Source organism: Haemaphysalis longicornis, unplaced genomic scaffold (genome assembly GCF_048455015.1).
Source record: "Haemaphysalis longicornis isolate Haplotype H1 unplaced genomic scaffold, Haemaphysalis longicornis Haplotype H1 scaffold_1, whole genome shotgun sequence".
Lineage (NCBI taxonomy): Eukaryota > Metazoa > Arthropoda > Arachnida > Ixodida > Ixodidae > Haemaphysalis > Haemaphysalis longicornis.
The window spans coordinates 417049555-417076196 of record NW_027526203.1 but is presented as its reverse complement, the minus strand read 5'-3'; the positions used below and the strand labels follow the sequence as shown (position 1 = coordinate 417076196).

At 44.5% G+C, this 26642-nt stretch overlaps 1 protein-coding gene across 2 annotated transcripts; it reads left to right on the top strand.

The window, feature by feature from the left end:
- Window positions 1-2322: 2322 nt before the first annotated feature.
- On the top strand, window positions 2323-25583 carry Sicily (NADH dehydrogenase (ubiquinone) complex I, assembly factor 6 homolog sicily). Of its 2 annotated transcripts, none has more exons than XM_077687139.1 (9): window positions 2323-2648; window positions 2719-2818; window positions 2921-3001; window positions 3070-3168; window positions 4227-4329; window positions 6095-6228; window positions 8266-8426; window positions 8715-8817; window positions 9574-10899. In XM_077687139.1, exons 1-9 carry the CDS (start codon window positions 2485-2487, stop codon window positions 9733-9735), a joined length of 1107 nt encoding a protein of 368 aa, XP_077543265.1. In that variant the 5' UTR covers window positions 2323-2484; the 3' UTR covers window positions 9736-10899. The 2 variants fall into 2 exon arrangements, with proteins under 2 accessions (XP_077543265.1, XP_077543266.1); XM_077687140.1 differs by lacking the exons at window positions 8266-8426; window positions 8715-8817; window positions 9574-10899 and adding exons at window positions 15164-15259; window positions 19765-19821; window positions 25187-25583 and having other exon boundaries at window positions 2390-2648.
- The last annotated feature ends 1059 nt before the right edge of the window (window positions 25584-26642 follow it).

The window sequence follows — 26642 nt, the reverse complement described above, 5'->3', positions numbered from 1 at the left end:
TACACAATGGGAGGGAACATGGTAATGATGATGAAACAGGAATCTTTCACCGATACAAATGCAAAGTCCACAATTCAATCAGACAAAGTCCAAATCAACGACAACGCTGAGCTAGCCGAATCAACCCATCCAGATGAACCAATCGCCAACTAATACATAGAACATTATGACATCACATTCTGTTAGCTCAGTGTTGTTGTAGATTTGGGCTTTGGCTGATTGGATTGTGGACTTCGCATTTGTATCGAAGTAAGCTTCGCATTTCAACCATCTTTCACAAAGGGTCGCTAGATTTTTCCTTCATTTGAGACGCCCGTCGTTCGAAGCGTTCATCTGGAACTGATGCAATTGATCTGCTTGCCTTGGAGCGATTCCAGGACAATTGACACTGTTCACACGACACTCAGATTTTGCATCGATATCGCTTTCCTCCCGTATCGAAATGCAGCGGACACAAGTGTTTTGGTACGGATTCCCCTTTGATATACCAACCCCCCGGTGGAAATGCACGACAAGAAAAGTGAAAGGCTTCATTTTTCGCTCAAGCCAACAAAACTTGTCAATCGAGTGTACGGAAAAAACTGTACTTTGGATCATTTTGGGCATAGCTGCTCAGATATGAGGCTGGAAAGATCCGCGCGCTTGCCTGGTTCTCTTGTCCATCTCGTTAACTACTCTAGCGACCAGTCATCGTGTGGCCTCGCGTGGCTCTGGTACCGCAATGACGCTGGAAAAGGCTGGTGTTACGAATCGACCAGCGCCGCCGTACTTTCCCGCATCACTCCTCGGCTGTGCGGCGAAGCCACTGCGTGCGCCTTTCTGCCGTCAGGCGCCACCAGGTCGGTGACAAGTTTCGACAAGCCGAGTCAGACGCTTCGCTTTCGGCGCATTTCAAAACTTCGGCGGCTGCCGGCGAGGCTCGTCTCAACGCTCTTCAAGGACACAGAGGCCCCGCGAACTCAGCGGAGTCCTCCTCTCTCCCCTCTCTCGGAGTCAACGCGCGCCGAGGCTACCGACTAGTCGGTGTTGCGTGTTGCAGCTTGTTGCGTTTTGACCGTTACCGTGTTACCGCTTTTGGGTATAAATAGACCCCCGCAAGCGTTGTAAACAATTCCTGTTAGAGCAGCGAATCGATGCTGTCGCTCTGCTCGAGTCCTACATGTATTGTAACCTCGCCCGTCGGGGCATTGTTTTTTAGGCTTCGGCTCACTCGAGATCTCGCTATGAAGTAAACAGCTACGTTAGCCTACGGCTTCTGGACTTCTTTACGGCTGCAGCAGCGGCTGGCCGCTCGCATCATACACGCTACCACTCGTATGTCGGAGGCCACGGAGCTCGGATCGGGTGCCCCCGCTCGGTCGCAACAATAAAGTCTATACTTGTGGATGAAGGTGTTCGTTTGAATTTTCCTTAGTGTTTGGCTTTCGTAGGGGATAAGGCCTTTGTGTGGAGGGGGAAACTTTTGCCTGCTGAGACGAAGCCTGGCGAGGAGTTCTTGGTGGGTTTCAGGAGGGGGAAGACTGTGCGAGTGCTCTGACTCGGCGCGGTACGTTAGGAACCTCGCTACCCAATCGGCCATCTCGTTTCCGTCTAGCCCCTCATGACCGGGGCACCAAATGATGGTGTGCTTATGCTTCAGCGTTGCATGCAGGAAGAATCCGCTGCGTGGACTTGGGAACTCTGCCTGCCGCTAAGTTTAGAATGGCTCTTTTTGAGTCCGTGAGGATGTTCAGCGCTTGGTCGTTGTGTTCGCCCCATCTTATGGCTAGTAGGACGGCGCTTGTCTCCGCTTCGTCCGTGTCTAAGTTTTTGATAGTTATGCAGTACGCCTAGTATTCTGATTTGGTTTTTTTTTCGGGGATGGTCTTTGTTCCGATTTGGATTTGGGAAGGTAGTTGTTCTTTTGTTGGATAGATTCGGATGAGCTCGCATTTATCAGGTGAACATTCGAGGCCGTTCTCTCTTGCCTTTTCCACAACCACGTTTGCGGCAGCTTGCCGTTGTTCCATTTTCTGGTCGAGGTTTCCTTTGGAGACCCATAGAGTAACGTCATCAGCGTAGTCTATTTGGGCAAAGTAGAAGCGGAGACCTATAAGCAAGTCACGTGCGAAATAATTCATCCCTTACGGTTATTTGCTTCTACATTTGAAAAAACAAAAACAAAAAAAAACGCGCTCATAGTGCTCATAGGGCCATTGTATCCATTGTATGACTTGGCCAACTTGTCAGTGAAAGTCATGGTGCTTATTTGCTCCAGTTTCTGTTTTCATTTCGTGCATTGGTACACAGGTGTGATAGCACATTTTTAATGTAGGTCGAACTCTCTGTTACTTTGTAATGGTATGAATGGTATGAAGTAATAGTATGAATTCGAATTCAACGCTGCAATAGCTAATAGAATGCGGCACAAACAAAGACGAGACGAGCCAAAGCAAGTCGGAAAAAAAGCTTGTTTCTGTTTACGCGCGGCCAAAATTAAGAAGCATGCTTAGACACTGCTTAAGAACTGCAGGTGTTAATGCACCCTTACGTAATCAGTGTATCTGTCATAGATTCATTGTCAATAATCTTTTAACGGCTAAAGTCTTCAAATCGTCAAGAACAAAGGTCGGCACTACTCCGGTTGCGTACTGCATGGACCTCGTCAAGTAAGTATCATTGCAACTTAACCTTCTGCACCGTTGCACTTCGACTTAACCTTGCGGTTTCGTATTCAAGGCAGTACGACTATGAGAACTACCTCTGCTCTCTTCTTCTGCCTCGTGGCGTGCAAAGAAGCGCCTTCGCCATTCGAGCTTTCAACGTTGAACTCGCGCAGGTGAGCATGTCTGTCTATGGGTGTGTTGCTGAACGCTTTGTTTGCTTTGGGGCTGTCTCGTAACGCGAGACACACTTTTCCCCCCTCTCACTCTCTGTTTAGATTAGAGACGTCGTTTCAAGAGCGGACATAGGTTTGATGAGGATCCACTTTTGGAAAGACGCCGTCGAAAGAGCGTACAAGGTGGCACGCTCATTTTACATTTTATGGCTTCGGCGTGACATCGAAGGGTGTGGCGTTTACGTTTACAGGGAAACCCTCCTGAACATCCAGTTGCACAGGAACTGACAGTGCTGGCTCAATCTAAACAGCTGTCCCGACATTGGGTGAACAGGATGATTGATTCAAGGGTACGTAAACAAAGTCTCTCATTTTCTCGTACACCCAAGCTCCCTGCATCAGTGAGCAATTGGAAAGCGAGTAAGCGTACATGGGTCGGGGAGCTTGGTATAGTCAGCCAGAATCGTACAAAAGACGTGAGAGAAACAGCCTTAGGAACTCGTTCCTAAGAAATAGATTAAGATAAGCCGAGTGGACAAAATAAAGATGAAATTAGCTTTTAAAAATGTAATTACGGATAAAATGACGAAATGAGGTGTGACTAGGTGCGATGGCACGTCTTGTGGGCAGTACAGGAGACCACGTGGTTGCCTGTAAAACCATGGCATTCTGCAGCTTTCTTGCTGCAATTGGCCCACTTTCTACCATTGCTTCTTATATATTTTTTAAATGCAGCCAGCTTTTCTCGTTTTTGGTGAGATTCGAGGTGTGTTTGCTAGGAATCTTTTATACGGTGGGACCAAAGAAATGAGATGAGATTGCCGAGCCACTCCACGAGTGGAAACAGACCTGTGCCAGGCGGCCACTTTAGTGGTTGTTAACACCAATGGGTATTGAAAATTTTGAGTACTATCAAATCCAATGGCCCTTACCAAGCACCATTGAGCAGTTTGCTTTGTACACATCAGGCGGCATAGAATGAAATCTTCCATCTGGGGAACTGAAAAAATTGAAGTCAGTGCAAATTTGCACTCCGCTAAAATGAAGTTGGGATGAAATGCACATTGTCACTCCCCAGCTCGACTGAAAATTATCAGGAGCAGTAGGAAATAAAGAACCTGCTCATGATAGATGGGAACTGTGGAAGTAGAAGACTTCTAAGGATTTGATAAGGTAAATATGTCAAGCACCTGAGATAAAACAAAATTAGTAGAGATGTCAAAATGGGAAATTGAACAATGTGGGCCTTTGATTGGATGAATATTAAGGAAACATTAAAGACATATTATATTTAAAAATGAAGATGAATTTTGGCAATGGCAGAGATCAGATGTACATGTACGGTATTTTTTAAATGAATGCAAAGTGGAATCTTTTCTTCTTTCTTCCTCTCCTGCCCACTTTTCAGGAGGGCATTCTGGGTGACAGGCCACACAGCACTGTGAGTGACCTTGAAGAGTATGCAGAAAAAAGTGTATCCTCCACGTTTTATCTCATCCTACAATCCATGGGTAAGCAAAGCCCTAGATATCCAGAATCTTCATCTACTCCTTTTATGTTGCATACTACACGTAGTATGTGCAAAGTCCTGTAGCTATTGAAGGGAAATAACCAGACGCATTTTTCCGAGGACATCTTGCTAAGCTGCTCTCAACTGCCACATACTGACAAACCTCTCTTATTTCAGTAACAGTAATAATTGTAATACGTATGGTAAATACAACAAGATTTGTGAAGCTTCACTGAAAATTTGAAGGCACATAATTGCTCTAAATTTCGCCTTTCTGTTTTCGTAATGCACCACACAAATGCAACATGACTTCAGATGCTCTAAAAAATCTGGCAGCAACTGTAGAATGTTTAAACTTGTACCAGAGTCCTTCAATGCTTTACTGGTCACAAAGCTGGTGCTCTTACTTTCCATATTCTGTTTTCTCCATATGCTGCGCATTATAACACAAGAAATCGATTTATTGTGTTTATCTGGATCATGCTGATTTGCCTCCCTTTAAAGGCTTGGGTTTCCATTGTATTTTTCTTTTTTTGTAACCTGTGAGAAAATACTTTAACCTTCTTCTTGTGCCTTTACATTTGCAACAATTTAAAAGCATTGCTGCGAAAGACACGTTGCTGCCGGTCTTTCTATTCGGTCCCTTGTCTTTCTGCAGTGATCTTAAATCCTTGAAACTATGCGTTGGGCTTTCACTCTCAGTATTATTCCCTATCTGGCGTGATCTGCGCGTCCTAGCACAATTAAATTCTTAATTGTGTACTCTGAACGACATGTATTTGCTTTTTTCATTCCATTGTCAAGTAGCAGCCTCTGACTATGGAGCTCCTGTCTTAATCATGGTTGTAACTTCTGTGTAAATAAAACCATGCAAATTTTTCAAAAATTCGTGAGCATGATGATGCGCTAAATCCCGAGGATGCGGGTACAGTCATCGGCCGCGTCAGGAGGGAGTAGTTAGACAGTTGGAAAAAAAAAAACGCATGTAAAAGGGAAGCGGTGTATGCTTACAAAGGTTGGACGACTAGGGGAAAAAATTCATCTAAATCAAAGCGGGACTATGAAATCCAGTGAGCACTCGCATGCCGAAGCTGGCCAAACAGCGCAGCTGCTTGTGTCACACGTGGCCACTGGATGCCCCGTTAGCGGCAGTGGCACCTGCAGGGGTGCGCATTGTCTCTATATGAAACAGACGGGGAAGTTTGGTGACCAGTGACAGCATTGAAGGACTGTGCTTTTACTTAGTCAATGCCAGGGGTGTGCCCAATTGCCTGCCATATAATGCAAATGGCCAGGCATTGTTAGTTCGCAAGCAGCGTTGCCAACCTCATGACCTTTATGCCATGCCTATTATGTTCAAGGGAAGTTGTATTTGAATGATTTTTACACATTCATAAGGAGCTATAGAATATTATTAAACACTCCCCTCCAAATTTTCGTTACTTGTGCTATAGAATATTATTAAACACTCCCCTCCAAATTTTCGTTACTTGTACAAGCCAGTTTTACACGAAAGATTGAAGTGGGCTTGAAAAAAAAAAAATGCCCACAATTTTTTGCGGAAAAAATGAGATATTTGATGGTTGGTTAAAGAGTGGGGGTGATGTAATTCATGAAGGTATAAAGAATGCACAAATTTTTCCCTGTGCTACCTTTGGCATTGAAAGCTCTTGGTCTCGAATGTTCTTGAACGGAATGGTTTACTCGTTCAGAGTGATGTATCATGCGAGTATATTTCTAATTTACAGTTTCCTTCATTTTTTTAGGTGTGCAAAATGTGGAGTTTGATCACATTGCCAGCCACGTTGGGAAGCTACAAGGCATCACAAATTTAATCAGGGGGGTTCCTTTCAATGCTTCAAGAGGCCGTGTTTATCTTCCATCGGAGCTCATGGCCAAGGTGAGGCCAGCCTTCATTAAGATGCATGCTAAAAATGACAAGTAAAGTCGGAAGGGGGGGGGGGGGGTAGTTTTACGTAAAAATGATGTAAAAAACTCCAGTGCTGAAAAAAAAAATCGCACTTTTTGCATTCTTTTCACAAGTGGTATTATTTTTCATGTTGTCAAAACAGGGATGGAACGAAGGGATTTGTTGGGCTTTATTTAGCTTAGGTAATATGCTCTAGGCACGGAGTAAGAACAACGAGACAGGAAGGCAAACATTGCTTCGTAGGGCCACCGGTAACGTCACGAGCACTTGGTGCAGGCCAAACTAGTGGCATCTATTGCGGGAGAAGAGACAGCACAACTGCCGCAATAGGCATTTCACTGTGCAGCCGCAAGGTGAATGCATCCACCATCATCATGTCCATCAGGTGTCGCCATCTTTCTTTCGCAGCTACGAAGCTTTGTAGCCTGAGTTGTGTTTTGATTGCAACATTGTCTGGTTGCTTGGCCGCAGCTGTCGCAATAGGTGTTTCGCCTCCTATATATAATTTTTCTCTGCGACTGTTCTCCAGAGAGGACGTCTTCATGGAAGATTCAGGTAGAGAGCATCTGCCGCAATTGCACAGTCACTAAAGCATTGGGCTGCTCAGCCCAAGGACGCGGGTTCGATCCCGGCCGCTGTGGCCACTTTTCAGATGGAGTTGAAAAGCGAAAATGCCCATGTGTCGAAATTTCGGTGTACGTTAAAGATCCCCAGGAGGTCAGAATGAATCGGAGCCCTTCGCTACGACACGCCTCATAGCCCATGTGTAGCTTTGGCGTGTTAAACAACCAAAATTTGATTTTTTTTAATCAGGTAGAAGCGTAGCTGCAGTTTTGCCACTAAGTATATATACCGCTGCATAGAATGTATCAACCAGTGCATGAAACCAATTTTTAGAAAACTGCTGGTTAGCCTTATTTCTACTGTAATCTACTCAGTATTTTATTAAAAAATTGGCTCCTATCCACGCTGTAAAGATGGTTGGAAAACAAAGCTGTAAACGACACCCACAACAATTGCCCATTTCATGTCACTTGAATTTACACACGTGGCTCTACAAAGAGTGAAACCAGAGATTCTGCCAGCTGTTACCAGGGATTCGTGCCAAAAAGCGTCCTCCCCCTCCCCAGCTGCCCAATCAAAACCAGTGTCTGTCTCCCCAGTCTCCATGTGTGGGCGTAGCTTAGTCGCTAAGACGACGGGCTCTCGCTCCGCTTCTCTTCGGGTCCAGTACGCGTAATGCAATGCGTGCTGCTGTATGCAGTTCTAAAAGAGAAGTAAAGAAGCTTGAGGCTACACCCCCGTGCGACACAAGCAGAGATACTGAAGCAATTCAGCATGAGGTTAGCATTCATACCGAGTTTGAGCCAGTAAGTTTAGTTAACCCTTGGAGGGTCGAAACAGGCCAAAACAACCGTCGCTGAAGCAGACGGCAAAGCCGACGGAATAGGTCCCTCCGTTGTGCCCGACGTGGTGAGCAGGCTCCGGTGCGTGGGGAATGCTGGGTAATATGCCAATTCGCCGCACCATCTACACTGTGCTCCAGGAGTGAGGGACATTAGGGGGCCATCGGAGAGAGCGAAATCGGTGCTCCTCTTTATCTTAAGCCGCAAATATACTCCGACTTTCCCGGCGCACGGGAGCGCGGCCGCACGGTCGGTGACGTCACGTCTGCTAGGCTACGCCAGCGGAAATTACTACCATGTGTACACTCCAGCTGTGCTGGCGCAGCGCAGCCAGCGTCGCTTCCGGCTGGCGCATGTGCAGATGGTTTTGCGATTAGTGCGCCAGCTGTCCTGGAATGTATGAAACGCTCGGCCTAGAGCAGAGGCGCGCGTTTTTTTTTTTTTTTTTCGTGCTTCCGCAAACCCGGCTGTGTGCCGCGCTTTTGCAACAGTGTGCACTGAGTTCCATTGCTTGAACCTTTCTCCGCGTCTTTTTCTGTGTGTCCATGTATTTTCGCGCACTTGTGTCCTGATCATGGCTTGGGCGTATCCTGCGCGCCAGAAATTGGCGCTGGCATTACTGGTTCATCGGCTGCGGCGTAAGCGGAAGTGGTCGATGTATATCCGCGAAATATTTGACCAACGCCAAATATACGGCGAGTACCACCACCTCGTCCTGGAGCTGCGACACTGCGACCCCGATTACCATTTCAAGTACTTCAGGTAAATCATTTCATAATCTTCGTGTGTCTTATGCACGATTGACGGCAACCCGGTCGGGGAATCAGCAACAGCGGTCGAGTACATGGACATGCCCAAACACTAAAAAAATGGTGACAGTGAACGACAAAAACGGGACAATAAGAAATAGGTACAGCGAAATCGAATTATATTGGTCTAGTTCGTCCTGTGAAATGTTTGTGACATCTTTAGGGACTGTTTAGGAATATAAAATTAAAATGTATTTATAGCTGCGCTCAATTAATGTGGAATCCCATTGTACTCACGCAGGATGACAAAGGCATCGTTTGACCAAATCCTAGGCTTGGTGTACTACCGGATCCTCCATGCACCCACCCACAGGAGGCCTATCTACTCTGCCGAAAGACTGGCGGTCACTACCTTCCACTGCTCTACCTTCCACTTGCCACCATTTGACGAATTTATCAAAATATATGCACTATCTTGCTATTTCCTTTTATTGTGCATTATTTCATTCCTTTAGTGTTGAAATAAAAACGTATCATGGGTATTTCAGCGTAGGTATTTCAAACAAAAGACGGACTTGAAAGTTCTACATTGCAGTTAAGAATCACAGGTTATGCATTGACCATAAATGTTATATAAATCTGTTTTTGCGTTGTGCAGTTCTAAAATGGGCCCACATGCCTTCGTGACAGGTTCCCTTTCATTGTATATCATTTGTCGTTCTCAGCTTTATATCAAAACAATCAGGGTGAGGGCCAGTGGCGTAGCCCTTGGGAGTGTTTCAATGTTCGACGACTCCCCCCCCCCCCCCCCCCCCTTGCCGGAATTATCTGAGTGGTGCGTTGCCCCCACTGTCCCATCCTCATTTCAGCCTTTTTTCGTCGACACTGTGCATGCAGCGCATCGGTAAATAAATCTGTACATACAAAATAAGAAAATTAGATAACGCAATGGATGTGTAATATGCTTGCGCGGTGGCTATCTTTCCTTTTAGGTTTATTTTGCCGCGTATAACGCCCCCAGAAAAATATTCCTGTGTATGCCACTGGTAAGGGCAACGCAGTTAGCTGTTGCACCGCATTCATGTTTATTTTGCATAGAGCATCTTTTATATGTAGTTCTTTTTTAATTAATTGAAGTTTTGGCCCCCCTTTTTTTGTAGGTTCCTGGCTACGGGTGGATCGATGCAAGAGATCGCCTCCAACTACAGAATTCACCCATCAACAGTGTCGGGAATACTGAAGGAAACGCTGCCAGCCCTGTGGGATTGCCTTGCTCCGACAGTGCTCCGAACACCCACAGCAGCCGAGTGGGCAGCAATTGAAAACGAGCTCAGCTCTAAGTGGAACTTTCCTGGGTGTATCGGGAGTATAGACGGCAAGCATTTTGCCATCAGGTGCCCGGAGGACAGCGGTTCCGAATTTTACAACTACAAGGGATTTTATTCCTTATTAATGCTTGGCGTTACTGATGCTAGTTACCGCTTTATTATGGTTGACGTTGGAGCCCAAGGCAGGCTTTCAGATGGTTCTTTCTTTCGGGAGAGTACCATTAAGGAACGTTTGGAGTGCGGTAAGCTGCAATTGCCACCAGCAGTATCCAAGTGGCCGCTCTATTTGGTGGGCGACGCGGCATTCCCCTTGCGGACGTATTTAATGCGTCCGTACCCTGGACGAGGACTAAATGAAAAAAATAAAGTTTTTAGCTACCGTCTGTCAAGGGCGTGCTGATGTGTTGAGAATGCCTTTGGCATTTTAGTTTCTAGCTGGCGCTGCTTTTTGGGAACATGCAGTGGCGACCTGGAGCTGCTAACAGACATGGTGAAAGCTTCAGTATGCCTGCACAACTTTTTGATGCTCGACACGGCATACTGCCCAGTTAATTATGGAGACAGTGCCACTGGCGAACTAGTTCGTGCAGGTAACTGGAGGGAAAGTGTTGTGCAGACAGACACGCAAAGCTTGTGCACTAACAACCGTTCTGCACCAGCTGCTATGGCAATCAGGAACCAGATTGCGGATCACTTCATGTCTCTGGAGGGTTCCCTGCCGTGGCAGCTGACAGTTGTAAGGAAAAGCTAAGCATAACCTGTCTGCGGCGACACCACCTAACAGTCAAAAAAGAATTTTTGCTCACTTGCGTGATTGTGCTCATAACTTTTTTGTAAACAACCCCCACACCCACCCTTGTGGTACATTTTTCTAACGTGCTGTTTTCTTGCATTCATTCCTTGTTAATTTGACATTAACCAAAATATGCCTTCACTTGCAAACGCAATTTTCGGTACTGCAATTTCTGTAATTTTATGTAACTGAAATTAAGTAACAAACTGCCTAATAGGACACATAGTTTGTATTCTATACTATGATGCATTACTGAAGACGTAGAATGTTGTGATAAAGAATTTCGGAGGGCTCAGGTGCAATATTTCCCTTTCTTTATTTTGTACTCAAGTGATAATGAAAAAAGCAATAAAAAACTCGATTAGTTGATTTTCAAGGTCTAATCACTATTGATTTAACATGTTCACTGACACACTTTCAGAACGATACAAAGTGTTCACTTCACACATCTTCGTGTAACGTACACCAGATAGCAATTGACAAAAAATGCACCGAACGCACCAAGCTGAAAAGGCAGGTGTATACAAAGAACATGGCAGCAATGAGCAGAGGATATAATTAGGTTAGAGAACAAAATAAAAAAAAATGATACAATTCAACACAATACTCCCAGCAATCATTTAAACGGGATGTTTCTGAGAACACAGAGGTGAAAAAACACATTAGTTACATGAAAAGGCTATGAACGCACAAGTAAAGACTACTCGTCTAGTAAAGTGAAGTCACACTACTCGTCATCCTCAAAATCTGCAATTAAGCCCATTATTTGGGCTTTGCACTTTGCCGCCTTCTTTTTCGGCATTCTGTCCAGGCTGAGACCTACAGACATGCCAAACACCTCATTTTCCGTCATTTTCTGCTTCAGCTGCCCGAGCAGCTAATCTTCAAAACTCTCGGATTTCCTGCCTCTTTTTGCTACTGTACTTTAGGTGGGGCCTCGCATCTGGTCGGCTGAAAGCCCGTTGCAAGCAGCAGCACCACCGCCCCCTTCCGTAGACACTGTCGCCTCCGAAGAGCTGCCCTCGGTTAACGGTGAAGCAGGGCTGGCCAGCATACTGTCGAAGATATCTTGCTCCGTCTTGCCTGGGTGTTCATTGGGTGAACGCGGTGTGACGAACGCGGTGTGATGCTACGTCGAAGTATAAACGCGCCTTTACGCCATGGCCGCTTCCAAAAAGCGCCCTCCCCCTCCCCAGCGGCTGAATCAAAACCAGCATCTGTATCCCCGTCTCCACGTGTGGGCGTAGCTCAGTCACTACGATGACATGCTCTCACTCCTCTTCTCTTCTTGCCCAGGTTCGATTCCTGGCAGTACCAGTAGTTTGAGTTAGCCTGGTTGGGAGTTTCTTGTGGCGCATGCCGCGACGAAACTGTTGGCTGGTGGAGGTAGAAAGATTTGCTTTAAAAATGGGGCCACGAAGACGGAATGTAACCTTGTTTAGTTTGAAGGAACTAAACAGCCATTGGTAACTCACTCAGTTCCATTCCAGCCAGAACAGATGTTTTTTAACAGAAAAAAGGCAGGAAATTTTCAAAAACGTTAAATTTCCTACCACATTGATGTAATATTGGCAGGAGTGACGTAATATGGGCCAGCAGTAAAAACATACTTATCAGTGTGTTAACTGCACATTAGGATTCAAGTAATACAATCAAACGAAACTCAAGGCTCCACTACAATCGCCAAGTCATGTTTTTTAGCAGTGGCTGAGGTCGACGGCCACCAGTTACACAAACAAGATTCTGTGACGTCATAACGAAATCGCTGAAAAGTGGCTGGGGCGGCCACTGCTTCAGCTGTTTTCCTTAATATCTTGATAATTTTTTGAAGTTTGCGGTAAAATTGGTATAGTTGTTGTCGGGACAAAGCACTCTTTTTAATGAACCAAACTTGTATTTTGTCTTCATGGCCCCTTCAAGCAAGAAAAGAAAAAAAGAACATTTTCAGTCTCCTGACAAACAGACAAGACGGCAAAATGTTTGTGCTTTCAAGGATCATAACGTGAGCCAGCTAGGTCAGAACTTGTGCATGTAAGCAAACGTAAATGTAGCTTTACTTTCCCTAGTTTTCTTTTTTCTGTCTAACAAACAGCTTACTTTTATGAGGTGGTGTCTTTCAATGTTATATACAAGGTTTCACTTAAAGGAATACCGACACCAAATTTGTGCTTTTTAGTTTCTTGCTGTTTAGGAGTCCTTGATGGCTCATAAACTGCAACACACGAATGTGGACTGGCTAACGTGCTGTCGATGATGAATTACAGTGTAGTTTAGGTCATCAATTTCAGTTTTAGCCGCTGAAAACACGAAGCCGGTGCACGAGCTTTACAGACTTTTGTGTACCACTTTTTTTCTGTCCAAACAAGACGCCAGCATTTTCAGTTGCTTCAAAAGCGTTCCACGCCAACTTTCCTGATTATTTGTAGGCTGCTTCGCTCAATTAAAAAGGAGTTTTGTCACATTGAGCAGGTCGGTCTGAAACTGACTAGGTTAGCCTGCTGGGCCAGCTGGTTTGGGGTCCCAAGTAAAATAAAACCAGTGGAAGGGGATGCAGCAGTTTTCTTGTCCTTTGTGCTGCATCCTTTTTCATTGGCTTTATTTCATCTGAAACTGTCCAGAGGAGATGGCAGTTGCAGAGGGGAAGGAGTGAAAAGGGGCAAAAGGCCCCACAAAAATGTATATTTTGTGTTGTTATTTTTGCGGTTCATGGGCTTGTTGGTTTTGTTCCTGGCTGATATGTGTGTCGCTTAAGTTTGATGACTGGCGAAAAGCTTCTATGTCAGACACCGTTTGAGCCACTGTTTTTTGGCTTGTTGAAACTGCGGCAATAATATAGATCTAAACTTAGTTTCGAGCAACATTTGATACACATAATTGCAGGAAGGTAATTTGACACCCTCTGGAGTGTCACTCAGTGTCAGTACTGTTTTAATACCGGAATCTTTTAGCCTTAGGTTCCATCCGAACATAACGAAATCCTCGAAATCCTCCTTCTCGTAATGCTTGTGTTCATTATTTAATATGAGAAAGTGTAAGGACAGAAGTAACATGTAGGTTACATTGAGAAGTGTGGAATTTTCCTGTAACAGTGTGAGTAATGATCATTTAGGGGGGTGTGGACCTTCTCACCCTAGGTTTAAGTCTTCATGCCTGCATTAGTTACGGTAAAATAACTTTTTCTTGCACATGAACCCAGACAAAAACTTGTAGATCTTGAAAAAAAAAAAAAACATGAAATGCAGAAATTATTGGGAGAGTTTTTTTAGTGTAGGCGATTTTTCAGTGCTTAATAAAATGTGTGAAATTTGGACAATTGGCAGAGATTTTAACTGGCACCGTTCAAGCCTCTCATAATTTGGCATACTCTTGCACTGTTCATCGCCATGCTGCGTCTCGCTTAGTCGCTGATGTTATCAGCAGATGCAGACGGCCAAAATTTTGTGCCGCATTTGTGGATATTTTAGTTGACCTCCGTAATTTATTTTCTATTGAAGGGATTCTCTTGTTTAAACGTTCATATATTGAGCCAATGTTTGGATGCTGTGCATCTATGTAATTGAAAACATTTGACTAGGATCACTCACGAAAAGCAAACTTTAACTACCCTAATTGGTTTATTATTCAAAATGTAAAAAAAAGTGCGGGGTGGCCTGCACTATTTTTAATGATTGTAAATTATTTTGGTGGTGGAAAATTTAACATCCTAATCTTAGTGCTTGGTTTGTTACAGGAAACATACTGCATATCTGACAGGTTGATTATGGGTTTAACGCGCCGACGCAACACAGGCGATGAGGTGCACCGTAGTGGAGGCCGACAGATTAGTTTTTACCACCTGGGGATCTTTAACGTGCGCCGATATCTCTAACACACGGGCATTTTTGCTTTTCACCTTCCATCAGAACAGCGGCTGCCACGGCCGGGAATCGAACCCGCGTTCCTGGGCTCAGCAGCACAACATACTGCATATTTTGTGTCATTTGGTATCTGCACTGAGACCCTGCATAGTGGAAGTTTTCAATAACAATATTGAGCAGTGGGAGCAACTAAAATGCAAATTGCATGTTATTTTAACACAAAAGTGTTTAATGCCCGTCTACACAAAGATTTTGGGGACGTGATATGCGTCACGGAAGTGACGTCGCCAGAAAAAGTGCCATTGATGCGGCGGCGCCCAGTTTCAATCCCACGACTCTCTGGCCGCAACGGGAGGTACGTGGCGCTCTTCCCACTGCGCTACGAACTGAGACGTGAGCATATGCTACGAACGCACCTTATGTCCTTCCGTATGACTCATTCAGATGGTGCGCACTGTCTAGAAGAGGCGAAGTGAAGCAGTGCATCATGACTCTAATGAGCGCCGACAGTTGGCGCTTCAATGCCGGCGCCTTTGTGTACGGGGGACGCGCGTGAATTGCGGCACCCTCCCCTGTTTTTTGTTTCTTGCGTGTCGGTGTCACTTCGACTGGCGGGGTCAGGCTCGCGAACCCTTCACACAAGAAGGAAATTCCTCATTCAACTGCTCCTGTGAAGGCCCCTTCCACTTTCGTGTTTTGCCGATTCCTATGAAAGAGGGATCAACGACATTTTTTTTGTTCATTCATTCTTTCTTTTTCTTTTCTCCTGCAGCACAGGGTGTCTCAAGAGTCAGTGGCACGTGGGAAAGCAGATTTAAAAGAAGTGGTCTACGATGTTGCTTGTGTAGCCCATCAGCATTTAGTGAAGGTACAGATTTTTTTATTCTTTTCATAAATATTGATGACTGTGGAGTTCTTGTATTAGCTCCCTATGACTATGGCAGTGTCCTAGTCTCTGAGGGATCTTTGCAGAATACAAGTATAATGTACACTGCTGCGCCCATACTGTAGCTCTCTGAAGAATCTGCAGGAAAGCCCGATGTGTTTGTTGGGATAGTAGATACAATTTGTGGCGGTTTTTTTTTTTTCTTTCTTTGAAGGTTTTCTACAGTAATGCAGAATAATTTCACGAAAATGCTGGCATACTTTGTATCGAGTTGTTTTAAATGCTAGTATTCTGCTCTAAGCTTGTGTTGATTATTCTTACTGTGGGGTAGTGATTAAATAAAAAAGTAACTCACAAATAATTTATCTTGCGATTTCTTTTATTGCCCACAAATTACAATTCAAAACATCTCCCAACAATCAAGGTGCATTTCTTGTGTAACCTTCATTATGTATACTTATTTATGACTCTTTCATAAGAATGCAGTAACTTAAAGGAGTGCTGACAACAACATTTTATGTTCCATTTTTATTGCTGTTGTCATTGCTGAAAGGAACCATGCAGACAAAATACAAGCTTGTTTTAATCGAAAGATTTCATGCTTTGTGGTGCCCCCAGCGTTTGTCCGGAAGTAAACCGTGCTTTATTCACTGACAAATAATTCAACTTAAATTGAAATTTGGATTCTCCCGCCAAATCGTGTGTTTTCGTGACGTCTGCAATGGTGTCATATGTGCTGGGGAGCCTTGTTTACCGTTAGTCAATTTAGATGGCACCACTATATTGTGGTGGGCTGTTTTCTGCCTTTGTTTTTGACTGCATTTGCACCTGGCTTGTTTTTGTTAAGGTAGAAAATAATTGTTTCGTGTAACATGGTGTTTGCTCGACAAATATGGTCACGTAAGACACCATCGCTTACGCCAAACGGCCACTGTCGTCTGAGACAACCCCAAAATGCCACAGTGCTGTGCAGCTAAAACAGCATAGTACGCACAGTACCAACAGCTGTACGCATCAGTACTTCTATGTTTACGTGTGCTTTCGTAACTTCCGCTGTTCGCCCCACCATTCTTGTGCCCTAATGGGCCCTAAATGTAAGCTCAAGTAGCTCGTTCGGCAAGCTTATCACCCTCCTAATTTGTGTTTGCTTTTGCCGGCCTCAGCCAATCGCAGAGCTGTCACATATGACATCATAGGTTCTGTTGCAGGAAATGAGCTAGTGGGTCGCATAGTCATTCCCTTTTTTCCTAATTATGTAGCTTATTTGAGCAAAGTTTACGTTAAAAGTGATGTCATTATGATTCTAACAAGGCAATCTTTCGAATGAACCAAACGTGTTTTGTCTGCATGGCCCCTTTAATGGCCTGGCGAACATGAAACAGCACTTCGAATACTTGAGCACGATAATTATTTACATAGAATGACCTGAAAATTGTCCGTTTCAATTTCCCGTGCTTTCTGCCCGGAGGGCGCATATGACAGAACCACGGTATGTCCTCACTGTTTTGTGCGGCGTCAAAACACTGTGGAGGCTGGTGGAAGCATTGTTTCGACCGCGCCGCCGGAGCCGAGGGGCCGAGCTGTCGGAAGGTGTTAGGCCTACCATTGCGGCAGAAATTCGATGACCGCTTTCAATAACAGTCCTGATGGTGACTTCTATTGTGATCTTGGGCTATATTATCGGCTCCTTTCTCATGTGTGGAACTTTATTTTTTGCAAGAGTGCCTTTCTGGGCAGCGGTTAGGCCTATAGCTCTGGCTACGTGCTTCAGTTTGTGAACGCAGCAGTGCCCAGTCGCCGCTCGCCGGGCCACACGTGTGAGGTGACGTCACAAGTTTCTGACGAGCACTGGAGGCACATGGCCGCGTCACTTCTTTTTGCTACCTCACGGTGGTGTCACGCTGATGTCCATTTTCTGCGCGCAGGTCCATGTGCTGTTCCGTCGGCGTGATAAATGAGATCATATTGAAGTATGTTCCACACATCGCAGGCCACTAATATTTCAGCGAGTGTATTCTACTGATTAAAAGAAGTGGACTGTGAAATAATTGAGAGTTTTAGCACTCTGTCAGTTCCGTCCTTTCCGTTCGTACCGTGTTGACCGGGACCCAGCAGGGCACTTGATTTGATTGATTATGAGGTTTAATGCGCCGACGCTACACAGGCGATGAGGCCTGCCATAGTGGAGGGCTCCGGACTAATTTTGACCATCTGGGGATTTTTAACATGTGCCGAAATCTCAAACCCACGGCCCTTTTTGCTCTTTTAACCTCCATCAGAAAAGCAGCCACCGCAGTGGCCGGGAATCGAACCCGCATCCTTTAGCTAAGCAGCACACCGGCTGGGCACTTGCGCATTCATTCCAGTAGGGTGAATTAGTTCTGTGGGCCAGCCCTCACCATGCCCACGCATCGTTACAGTGGGGGGTGTCCTCTGCGCAGGCGCAGTCAGGTCCTGGTAAACACGGTACGAACGGAAAGGACGGAACAGTGTGCTAAAACTCGCTAATATTAACACGGAAAATTCAGCTAGTCGAGCTAGTTGGTATGGTTGCATTCTTCAAACAGCGCTAAAATGACGGGGACAAAGAAAGAAAGAAAGCGCCTGTGTTTGTCTTTCTTTGTCCCCGTCATTTTAGTGCTGTTAGATGAATGCAACCCTTTAACTAGTTACATGATGCCAAACCATATGCTTTCACACATGCAGTGGATTATCATTGAGGACTGAAGTTCCTTGGGTGCCGTCATTTGTGAGCATTTATTGCTAAAACATGCCCGAACATTACAATATCAGCCACAAATGTGACATCAGTGGCATACTTTGTTCGCACAGGTTTCAAACAACAATCCCATTGCTAGATTTTTAGGCAGCCAGCTAGCACTGGATAATACCTGCTTAAAGGGGTACTGACACCAACTTTCGGTGTTAATATTATTACACAGTTCACTTCCTTTACTCAACAGAATACCCTTGCTGAAATATGAGTGGCCTGCAACGTGTGGGACATGCTTCAATTTGGTCTCATTTATCATGCCGACAGAACAGCCTGCAGAGCGGCGCGCAGCAAATGGACAGCGGTGTGACATCACCCTGAGGTAGCAAAAAGAAGTGGCGTAGCTGTGTGCCTCCAGTGCTCGCCAGAACTCATGACGTCACTTCACATGCGCGGCCCGGTGAGTGGTGGCTAGGTGCTGGCGCGTTCACAAACTGATGCACGTAGCCAAAGCTACAGGTATAACCACTGCCCAGAAAGGCACTCTTGCCAAAAATAAAGTTCCACACATTAGAAAGGAGCCAATAATATAGCCCGGAATCGCAATAGAAGTCACCATCGGGACTTTTATTGATTGCGGTCATCAAATTTCTGCCGCACTGGTAGGCCTAACACCTTCAGGCAGCTCGGCCACTCAGCTCCGGCGGCGGCGCAATCAAAACAATGCCTCCGCCGGCCTCCACAGTGTTTTAACGTCCGCACAAAACGGTGAGGTCATGCCGTGGTTCTGTCATATGCGCCCCCAGGGCTGAAAGTGCAGGAAACTGAAACGGAGAATTTTTCAGGTCGTTAAATGTAATTCATTATTGCATGCTCAAGTATTTAAAGTGCTGTTTCGGGTACGCCACGTCATTAAGCATCGATAAAAGCAATAAAAGTGGAACATAAAATTTTGGTGTCCATACTCTTTTTCCCCTAAAGCCATTGATTATTAAGTTAGTCAGGGAATATTCCGTAATTTATTTTTCTATTTGGTACTCGCAGCACCAATATGGCATTACAGTGGGTGTTATGCACTCTTGAGCACATAATGTTAGTCTGGCTATGTAATTCACCTGAAAAATGGCATGTGGTGCTCTTGTAGCATTTTTGTTAGAAAGCTTCTATAAAATAAAAAGGTGCAGCTTGACTCAAGGACATGTGTAGAAGAAGGGATATGAAAAAATGGGGAATTGAAATTTCTTTTGCACACGAACAATGTTCACACGGAGAGTCGAAAGCAGGGTTTTGTGTCCTGACAAGGCTTTCACTCACATTTAAGCAACTTCGAGTTCACAGATTACATTGTCCCTCTGAGCAATCGTGGAGAAGGCTTGCAAAAGGTAGTCTAACATTAGCATAGAGAAATTTAGGTATCACTTTGAAGTACATTGACATAATCTAATGCATTGTCAAACAGTGAAGCAACGGAGTGGGGCATCAACATAGGTAATAAAATGCTGTAGGAAGTAGGAAATAGATAAATGTAGTTTACAAAGGCTGATAGTTCAGATTCAAACCTTCGGTCTTCCTTTCAACGCTGTACGAATGCACAGCCCATTTGTCTTGTCTGTGGGAGGAGGAGGAGGCAAATGTTTTGTTGAGCAATGGAAATTATTCTCCAAGCATTAGTTGAAATGTTGTTTAGTTGCAAATTATTTGCAATATTGCCATATTTGTTTTGGGAATTATGTGGCATTCATGTGGTGCTTGCCATTGTGTTGGGCTATTTCAGGCCCGCAGTCTGAAGAAGGGTGTACCAAATGATGTAAAATTGGTCTATCTCCCAGCGGTAAGTCATTTGCACATGTCTTAAAGTGGTTGAGCATTCCGGTGCTCATTTTTCCACACAACAAACACATTGTGCGCTTCAGCAGATGGGATTGCAAACAAGCAATTGACATGCAGAACCACACTTTGCTGGAGTGCGACAGTTTCAGTGTAACATTGTGTACTGCATATGGTCATACGCTGATCTATCACATTCAAGGGAGATAGGAAAATAGCTTGATGCTTAAATAATTAGATAATACAAAATTTACCCGGCGGATGCTCTGGTATACACACCTACATGTCTCAATTTTTTTTTATTCGAGTTCTAAATGTTGAAGAACAGCCAAGTGAAAAATATAGCAACAAAATGCACGCTGTCTAGAAATGTTCCCTATATGTTGCAGCGCATGTACACTGTGTTGACAGGGCGGTGTAGTTTTAATGGGTGAAGGGAAGATGTTTAGCTTCGCAAGAAAATACTTCCAGCCGTCTATGGGCAAATAGACTACTGGCTAGAGCAGGGGTCAGTAACCTGTGGCCCGAGGGCCGCATGCGGTCTGTGGGGGGGCGGTATTATGCGGCCCAGCACATGATCAGAACCCCTCCCCCTGTCACTGCCCATCTGAAGGCTAGCACGCCAGTTTTGACCTCAAATGGGGAGACAAGAACAGAGACTGGATCGCTTCCAGTTGGCATCCCCATCCTCACACTTAGCCAGAATATTGTCGATTATTGTCAAATATTGTTGTTAATTTGCTTAATTTTTGTCCTGGCCCGCCGCCGTGTTGGCTTCATGCAACTCAGCCGTCCACCTCATAAGTTTGTTGACCCCTGGGCTATAAGGTGCTAGAATCTGAATATTACCTGTCAGCGCTCCCTGGGGCCAAATAAAAGGGTCAGGAAACGGCTTTTCTCAGAGGTAGAAGTTGATATTGAATGGAAAGGGTTTCAGCAAACCCATGGAAATTAAAAAGCTTCTGTTGACGACAAGCAACGAAGGGCCTGGCTGAATAAATTACTGCATTTTCTCTTTTCTGGTTTTTTGCAATCATGTGCAATCATGTTCAGTTTCATCAAAGTAGCCTACTTTCTAACAGTTCTTGTTGGGATTGCTAAAAGTCAGGATTACTGGAAGCCATACGGCCTAGGTCATATCCACCCTGCTTCGTCTGTTAGCCTCAAAATGGTGACGTGCAGTTTTGGAAAAGCCATCATTTCAAGACTGTGACTTGCTGTTCGATGTAGTTAATATCCAGGGAAATCGATTTTTAATTTACAAATGCACAATACTCTTCTGCGTATGCATTGGATTTTCAAGGGGTTTTTATGTTTTTGTTGAGAGCAATAATTCGAAATACCTGGTTTTACACGGTTTTTGTCAAAAATTCCCAGGGATTGTCACTTAGGTGGAAGGGCTATTTTAAAAACATTTTTGGTAACTGTAAAAAAGAAATTTATGAACAGTCTGAGCAACCAAAAGAAACGATGTTTAAAAGCCTTTAACATATATTTTTTTGCTGAAAAGCCATTGGTTTACTCACTCATTTATGGTTCAAAACTATGTGCACATGTACAGGTCTGTGCAGAAGTACATGAACCAGAGTTGCAGTGGCCAAATTGCATCGCTGCGCCATCTAGGTGGGCCAGTGGGAACCAAAAGGCAGCATTCTGACGGTGCGATCCTGCAGACCTTGCTCCCCTATCAGACATGCTTAACCATTGCTCTGCTGGCATGGCAGAGTGGGCGTGAGTTTTCAAAGGTCTGCGCAAGACTATAAAGTGGTGCTGGCACATTGCAGCCATCAGTGCCGACTGAATCCGCCGCTGTTGAGCTGGAGGAAGGTATGCGTGTGCGAACACGCATGCAACCCTGTTGAAGTCCTGTTTACGGGCGGCATAGTGTTCTTGCTTATCCGGTTTTCAATAGCATGCCTTCGCAATATAATACATTATAAGCGAACAGAAAAATTGCCCTGGACAATATATTGAAAGCACATTCAGTGGAGGAATAGCTTGGAAAATTTTTGTTATTCCAAAAAGAAACTAGTTTCTAACCTATTTTTTTTATTTGGGGTTGACTCCCAAGTTATGCAGCCACTTAGTTCAGGTCGGTTCTGACAAAAGGAAAATACATATAAAATGCCCATACCAAGGAAACTTGCGCTGTGTTAAAGAATGCTGTGGGCAATACGTAAACTTGTATAGTCATCAATTACAGAGGCCTCATCGGCTGCATGTTTTATTGTTGAACTAAAAGCAATTTTATTACCGCTAACGAGCACCTTATACTAGTTACCAAAAGGTTATATCTTTCAACTTATGCCTCTGGTGTGGTTATATCAATGATAAGGTAAAGAAAATATTGATGTGCTGATGCTTTGACACGCGCCGTTAAAAAAGCCACCCCGCCTCGCTTTGTAGCAGTGCGAAAGTGCAGCCAAACCCTTTTAATTTGAAGTCTCATGATTCACACCAATGGATAATTTGAACTGGCCTGTTGATCTTGGAAAAGGGACATCTATTTCAATGGGGGAAAACTCTCCTTAATTTGAACCTGAAACATGCACCGCGGTTAATTAGAACCAGATTGCCCATCCACAAAAACTACTTTTTGTGCAACCCTGAGCTGAATGCCAAAGCTCAATGTGTCTTTATAGTTCATACCACAAGCTACATGCAGCACTGTGGAGGCTACATTGTTGTCAACAGTACGCCCACTGAGGGTGCCTAACGCACCATTAAGGGGGCCCTGGAAGCATGGAGGTAATACTAGAGGTAAGAGGACATTTCCCTCTCCCCTCTCAGTAAGTGGAACCGTGAGACCCCGGCGCCTTTTGTCGCTTCCTTCGCGGCGAGTTAGGCGCCGCGAGAGGGTGGACTGTTGACAAGAATGTAGCCTCCACAGTGCTGCATGTAGCTTGTGGTATGAACTATAGCTGCTCTCTTGTGTGCACTTTTTTGGCAGGAGTGCCCTTGTGAACATCATATGTGAAGCTCAATGTATTCTTCCAGATGTTGTTCGAGACGGGCGCTTTAATGTGCCTATATTGCTATTTTTGCTATTCTTTTCGCAATTGGTGCTACCCGCACACCATGCACCACCCAGTGCGCACCTGCTTTTCTGGGTGCCCATCTCGAACTGTCCAATGCGTATGCTGCATTTGGACATTATGCAATCATTTACATTTCGGACCTAAGAACACACAGGAGGGCCGACTGAATTGCGCATCTGTTTCCTATATCGGTATATTGTGTGCTGTACCGGTAATCAAACGGACCTCCACTGATTCGAAATCTGGTTAATTTGAACAAATTTTTGTTCTTTTGGAGTTTGAATTAACGAGTTTCGACTGCAGTCGAAATTAGGCCCCTATTTCGAAGGGTGTGTAAACGAAGTGGACACTGTCCGTAGTCATGACCGTGCGGGCTAGCTTTTTTACATATTTACATGAAGGTGCTGAATTTTCGTTCATTAATTTTTAATTTTCTTTTTCTTTCCATTACTTTTAATTTTGTTGTTCTCTTTGTATTGAATTTTTTAAAATAATTTTGGATCATCATTTTTTGTGCACTATTATTAGTCTTTGACGTCATGACCATTTCTATAAACACTTGGGACGTCGCCTACAAGAAGTGGAGAGGTCAGATTTTGTAGGCGCCGTTGCTTGCCACTATTCACCTCTGTTGTGTATCGGTGATGCTTGGTGCCTGCACGACGCCATTTCCTTTTGAAGAGCTTGTCTTCTGTGGGTGGTTGTCGCCCGAGAGGCTCCATTTCATCTGACATGACGAGTGGTTCAAGACAGGGCTTTACAAACTTTACGATGCAATCATTGTCGTCAGTGCAACTACAGCGCACCACTTTGACATTGGTTTTCGGTGATTGCTTTATAGCCTGGCTGCAAATGGGAAGGAGTGCGTAATGCCGTCTTTCATGGACATGTGGCATGGGTCTGGCTTCTTGCTCCTCAAACAGCCTGTTGTGAGCACATAGTGCACATGCGTCCTTTCGAAGTGGGCACAGATATAAAGGAGTGCGTACTGCCATTCCATGTCCATGTAGGGTGCTAGCTCCTTGCACCACATACAATCGTGGTGCTGCTTGCCTGAGCTGAAAAGAGTGCTACACATTAAAAGAAGGCTATGCAAGACGGAATTTCCACCCAATAATGTTACACGGACCGATTTATAGACCATGGACGTACTGTTTTCCTCAAAATGGCAATTTCATTGCATCTGTTTTTTTTTTTAACTCGTTTTTGTGTTGTTTGTTGTCTAAAGGGTTACACTGCTGCTTGTGATTTTATTGTATAACACAGTGGTTCTCAAATGGGGCTCCGTGAGGACATTTTAAGGGCCTGCCAAACCCTCCCCAAAACCTTCCCCGAAACTTGTGGAAGCATCAGCACATTAATATTTTCCTTACCTTGTCATTGCTGAACCATGCCAAGGGCATGAATTAAAAGCTATAACCCTTTGTTAACTAATAGAAGGTGCTCGCTAGTACTAATAAAATTGGTTTTTGTGCAAAAGTAAGACGTGGCCGATGAGGCCTTTGTAATTGATTACTATATGAGTTTGTGTATGAGTTTGAGTTTGTGTGTGTGTGTTTGTGTATCACACAGCATTCTTTAACGTAGAGCAAATTTCCTCAGTATGGGCATTTTATGCATTTTTTTTTCTATCAGAACAGACCTAAACTAAGGGACCCCAATAACTTGGGAGTAAGCCACAAATAAAACAAAATGTTAGAAGTGCAATTATTTTTTTGAATAAGGAAAATTTTCATAGTGATTCATCTTCTGAACGGACTTTCTATATTGTGCAGGGCAATTTTGTTGTTGGCTTGTAATGTATTATATTGCAAAGGCATGCTATGAAAAGCAGGATAGGTGGAAAATCCTACTATGCCGCTTGTGAACAGGGCTTCGACAGTCACTTTCACAGCGTACAGCGAGACACGTGTGTGCACGTGCCTAGCTTCCTCAACCTCAGCCAACGGTGGTGCATTCAATCGCCGCTGACGGCTGCTAGTCACAATGCACTAGTGCCACTCTTCAGCCTAGCGTTGCCCTTAGAAAACTCCTGCACCCGCTCTGACACACCAACAGAGCAACAGTTAAACGTGTCAGATAGGGGAGCGGGGGCAGTGCGAAAGCACGGTCAGTAGAAGTCCATTGGTTTCCGTCGGACTGTCTAGGCAGCGCAGCGATGCCATTAGGCCCCATCGTGCCCATGCTCTGTTTACTTCTGTGCAGACCTGTACATCCCAGATTGACCCTAGTGTAATGCTGCTCTCTGTGCGTGTGCTTTTTGCTTACTGATGGAATTTGTACCTTATGTTAACTAGGGTTTAATTTTTCTGTCTCCATCACTGCTTACAGGTGGCTTCCAGTGCATATTTAGAAAAGCTGCGGCGTGCGGATTTTAATGTCTTTGATTCAAGACTTCAACAGCGGAATGGTCTGCTTCCGTTGTCGCTATGGTGGCACAAAGTAAAGTGCACTTTTTAAAGCATTTCATCGCAGCTGGGCTGTTTGTCTATGTATTGGAGTGTGGATATCTTGCAGTTTCAGGCATGCACATCATTTTTTGATTTCGTACCATGACGCTGCACAGCCATGAGAGGCCATAGCAGGTGGTCTGGTACTGCAAGCCGTCGATAGGTTAGTTTACTTGAATCAGAAATGACTGCTTTAAGTAAATGTCTTTGCAACAAGTATTTAAATTGTGCGTGCTGTATAAAAAATCGAATAAATGCGGATCATGCCTAAAATTGTCACACTACAGGCTTGTTACACTACATGACACACATGTGAAGTTACATTTGTCAGCACTGAGCACTATTTTTCACATGTTACACAAAGTGCTGATAGCATTAATACCTGGTGTAAGTGTTAGTTTACCAGTATCAGTTTCTGCTTCACAGAAAAACCTCTTGCGGTGGTTGAATGGCTTAGGTGTTGTGCTGCTGAGCTCAAGGACGCAGGTTCAATCTCGACCGCTGTAGCCACATTTCAAATAGAGGCGAAAACTAAGAACACCTGTGTGCCAAGATTTTGGCGCACCTTAAAGATCCCCAGGTGGTCAAAATTCATCAGGAGTCCTCCATTATAGCGCGTCTCATAATGACCCAGGTGTAGCTTTGGTGCGTTAAGCCCCTTAATTTGAAAATTTGCTTCACAGAAAAGGACACGGGCATCTGCAAACAGGTGGATGATAGAGGGCACGCAGTGAGGCGGATCATTAATGTATATAAAAAATGTAATAGGCTGAGAACACTTCTTTGCAGTACTTGTGACATATCTCAGTTACGTGAGGAGGTAACTTCATTTGCAGTTGTGAATTGTTAATGTTGGGTGAGGAAGCATTCAATTCCTTTGAAGGGGCCATAAAGACAAAACACAACTTTGTTTAATTTGAAAGAACTTCTGCACGACATAAGTAGTGATGCAGTAGAGGGAACATGAAAAATATAGTTATCAGTGTATTAACTTATGTCAGCATTAAAGCTATATGATCAAACTGAATTAAGGCACCTTTTCAGTCGCGCAGTCTTGTTTCCTGGCGGTGGCATTAGTTGTCGGCCATCAATAGCACAAACAAGATCCTATGACGTCGTAAACAGCTGCCAGAAAGTGGCTGGGGAGTCGCCACTTCCTTAATTATTTGTTGTAAGGTTGTGATAAAATTGGTATTATAGTTATTGGGACAAAGCAATCTTTTTAAGGAAATGAATTCGTATTTCATTTTTATGGACCCTTTAAGTGCCCGTTCATGCATTATTGGTGTCGCTGTCGTTGTTGCCTTTGGTGTAAGCGAGCGAACGGGGAACATAGG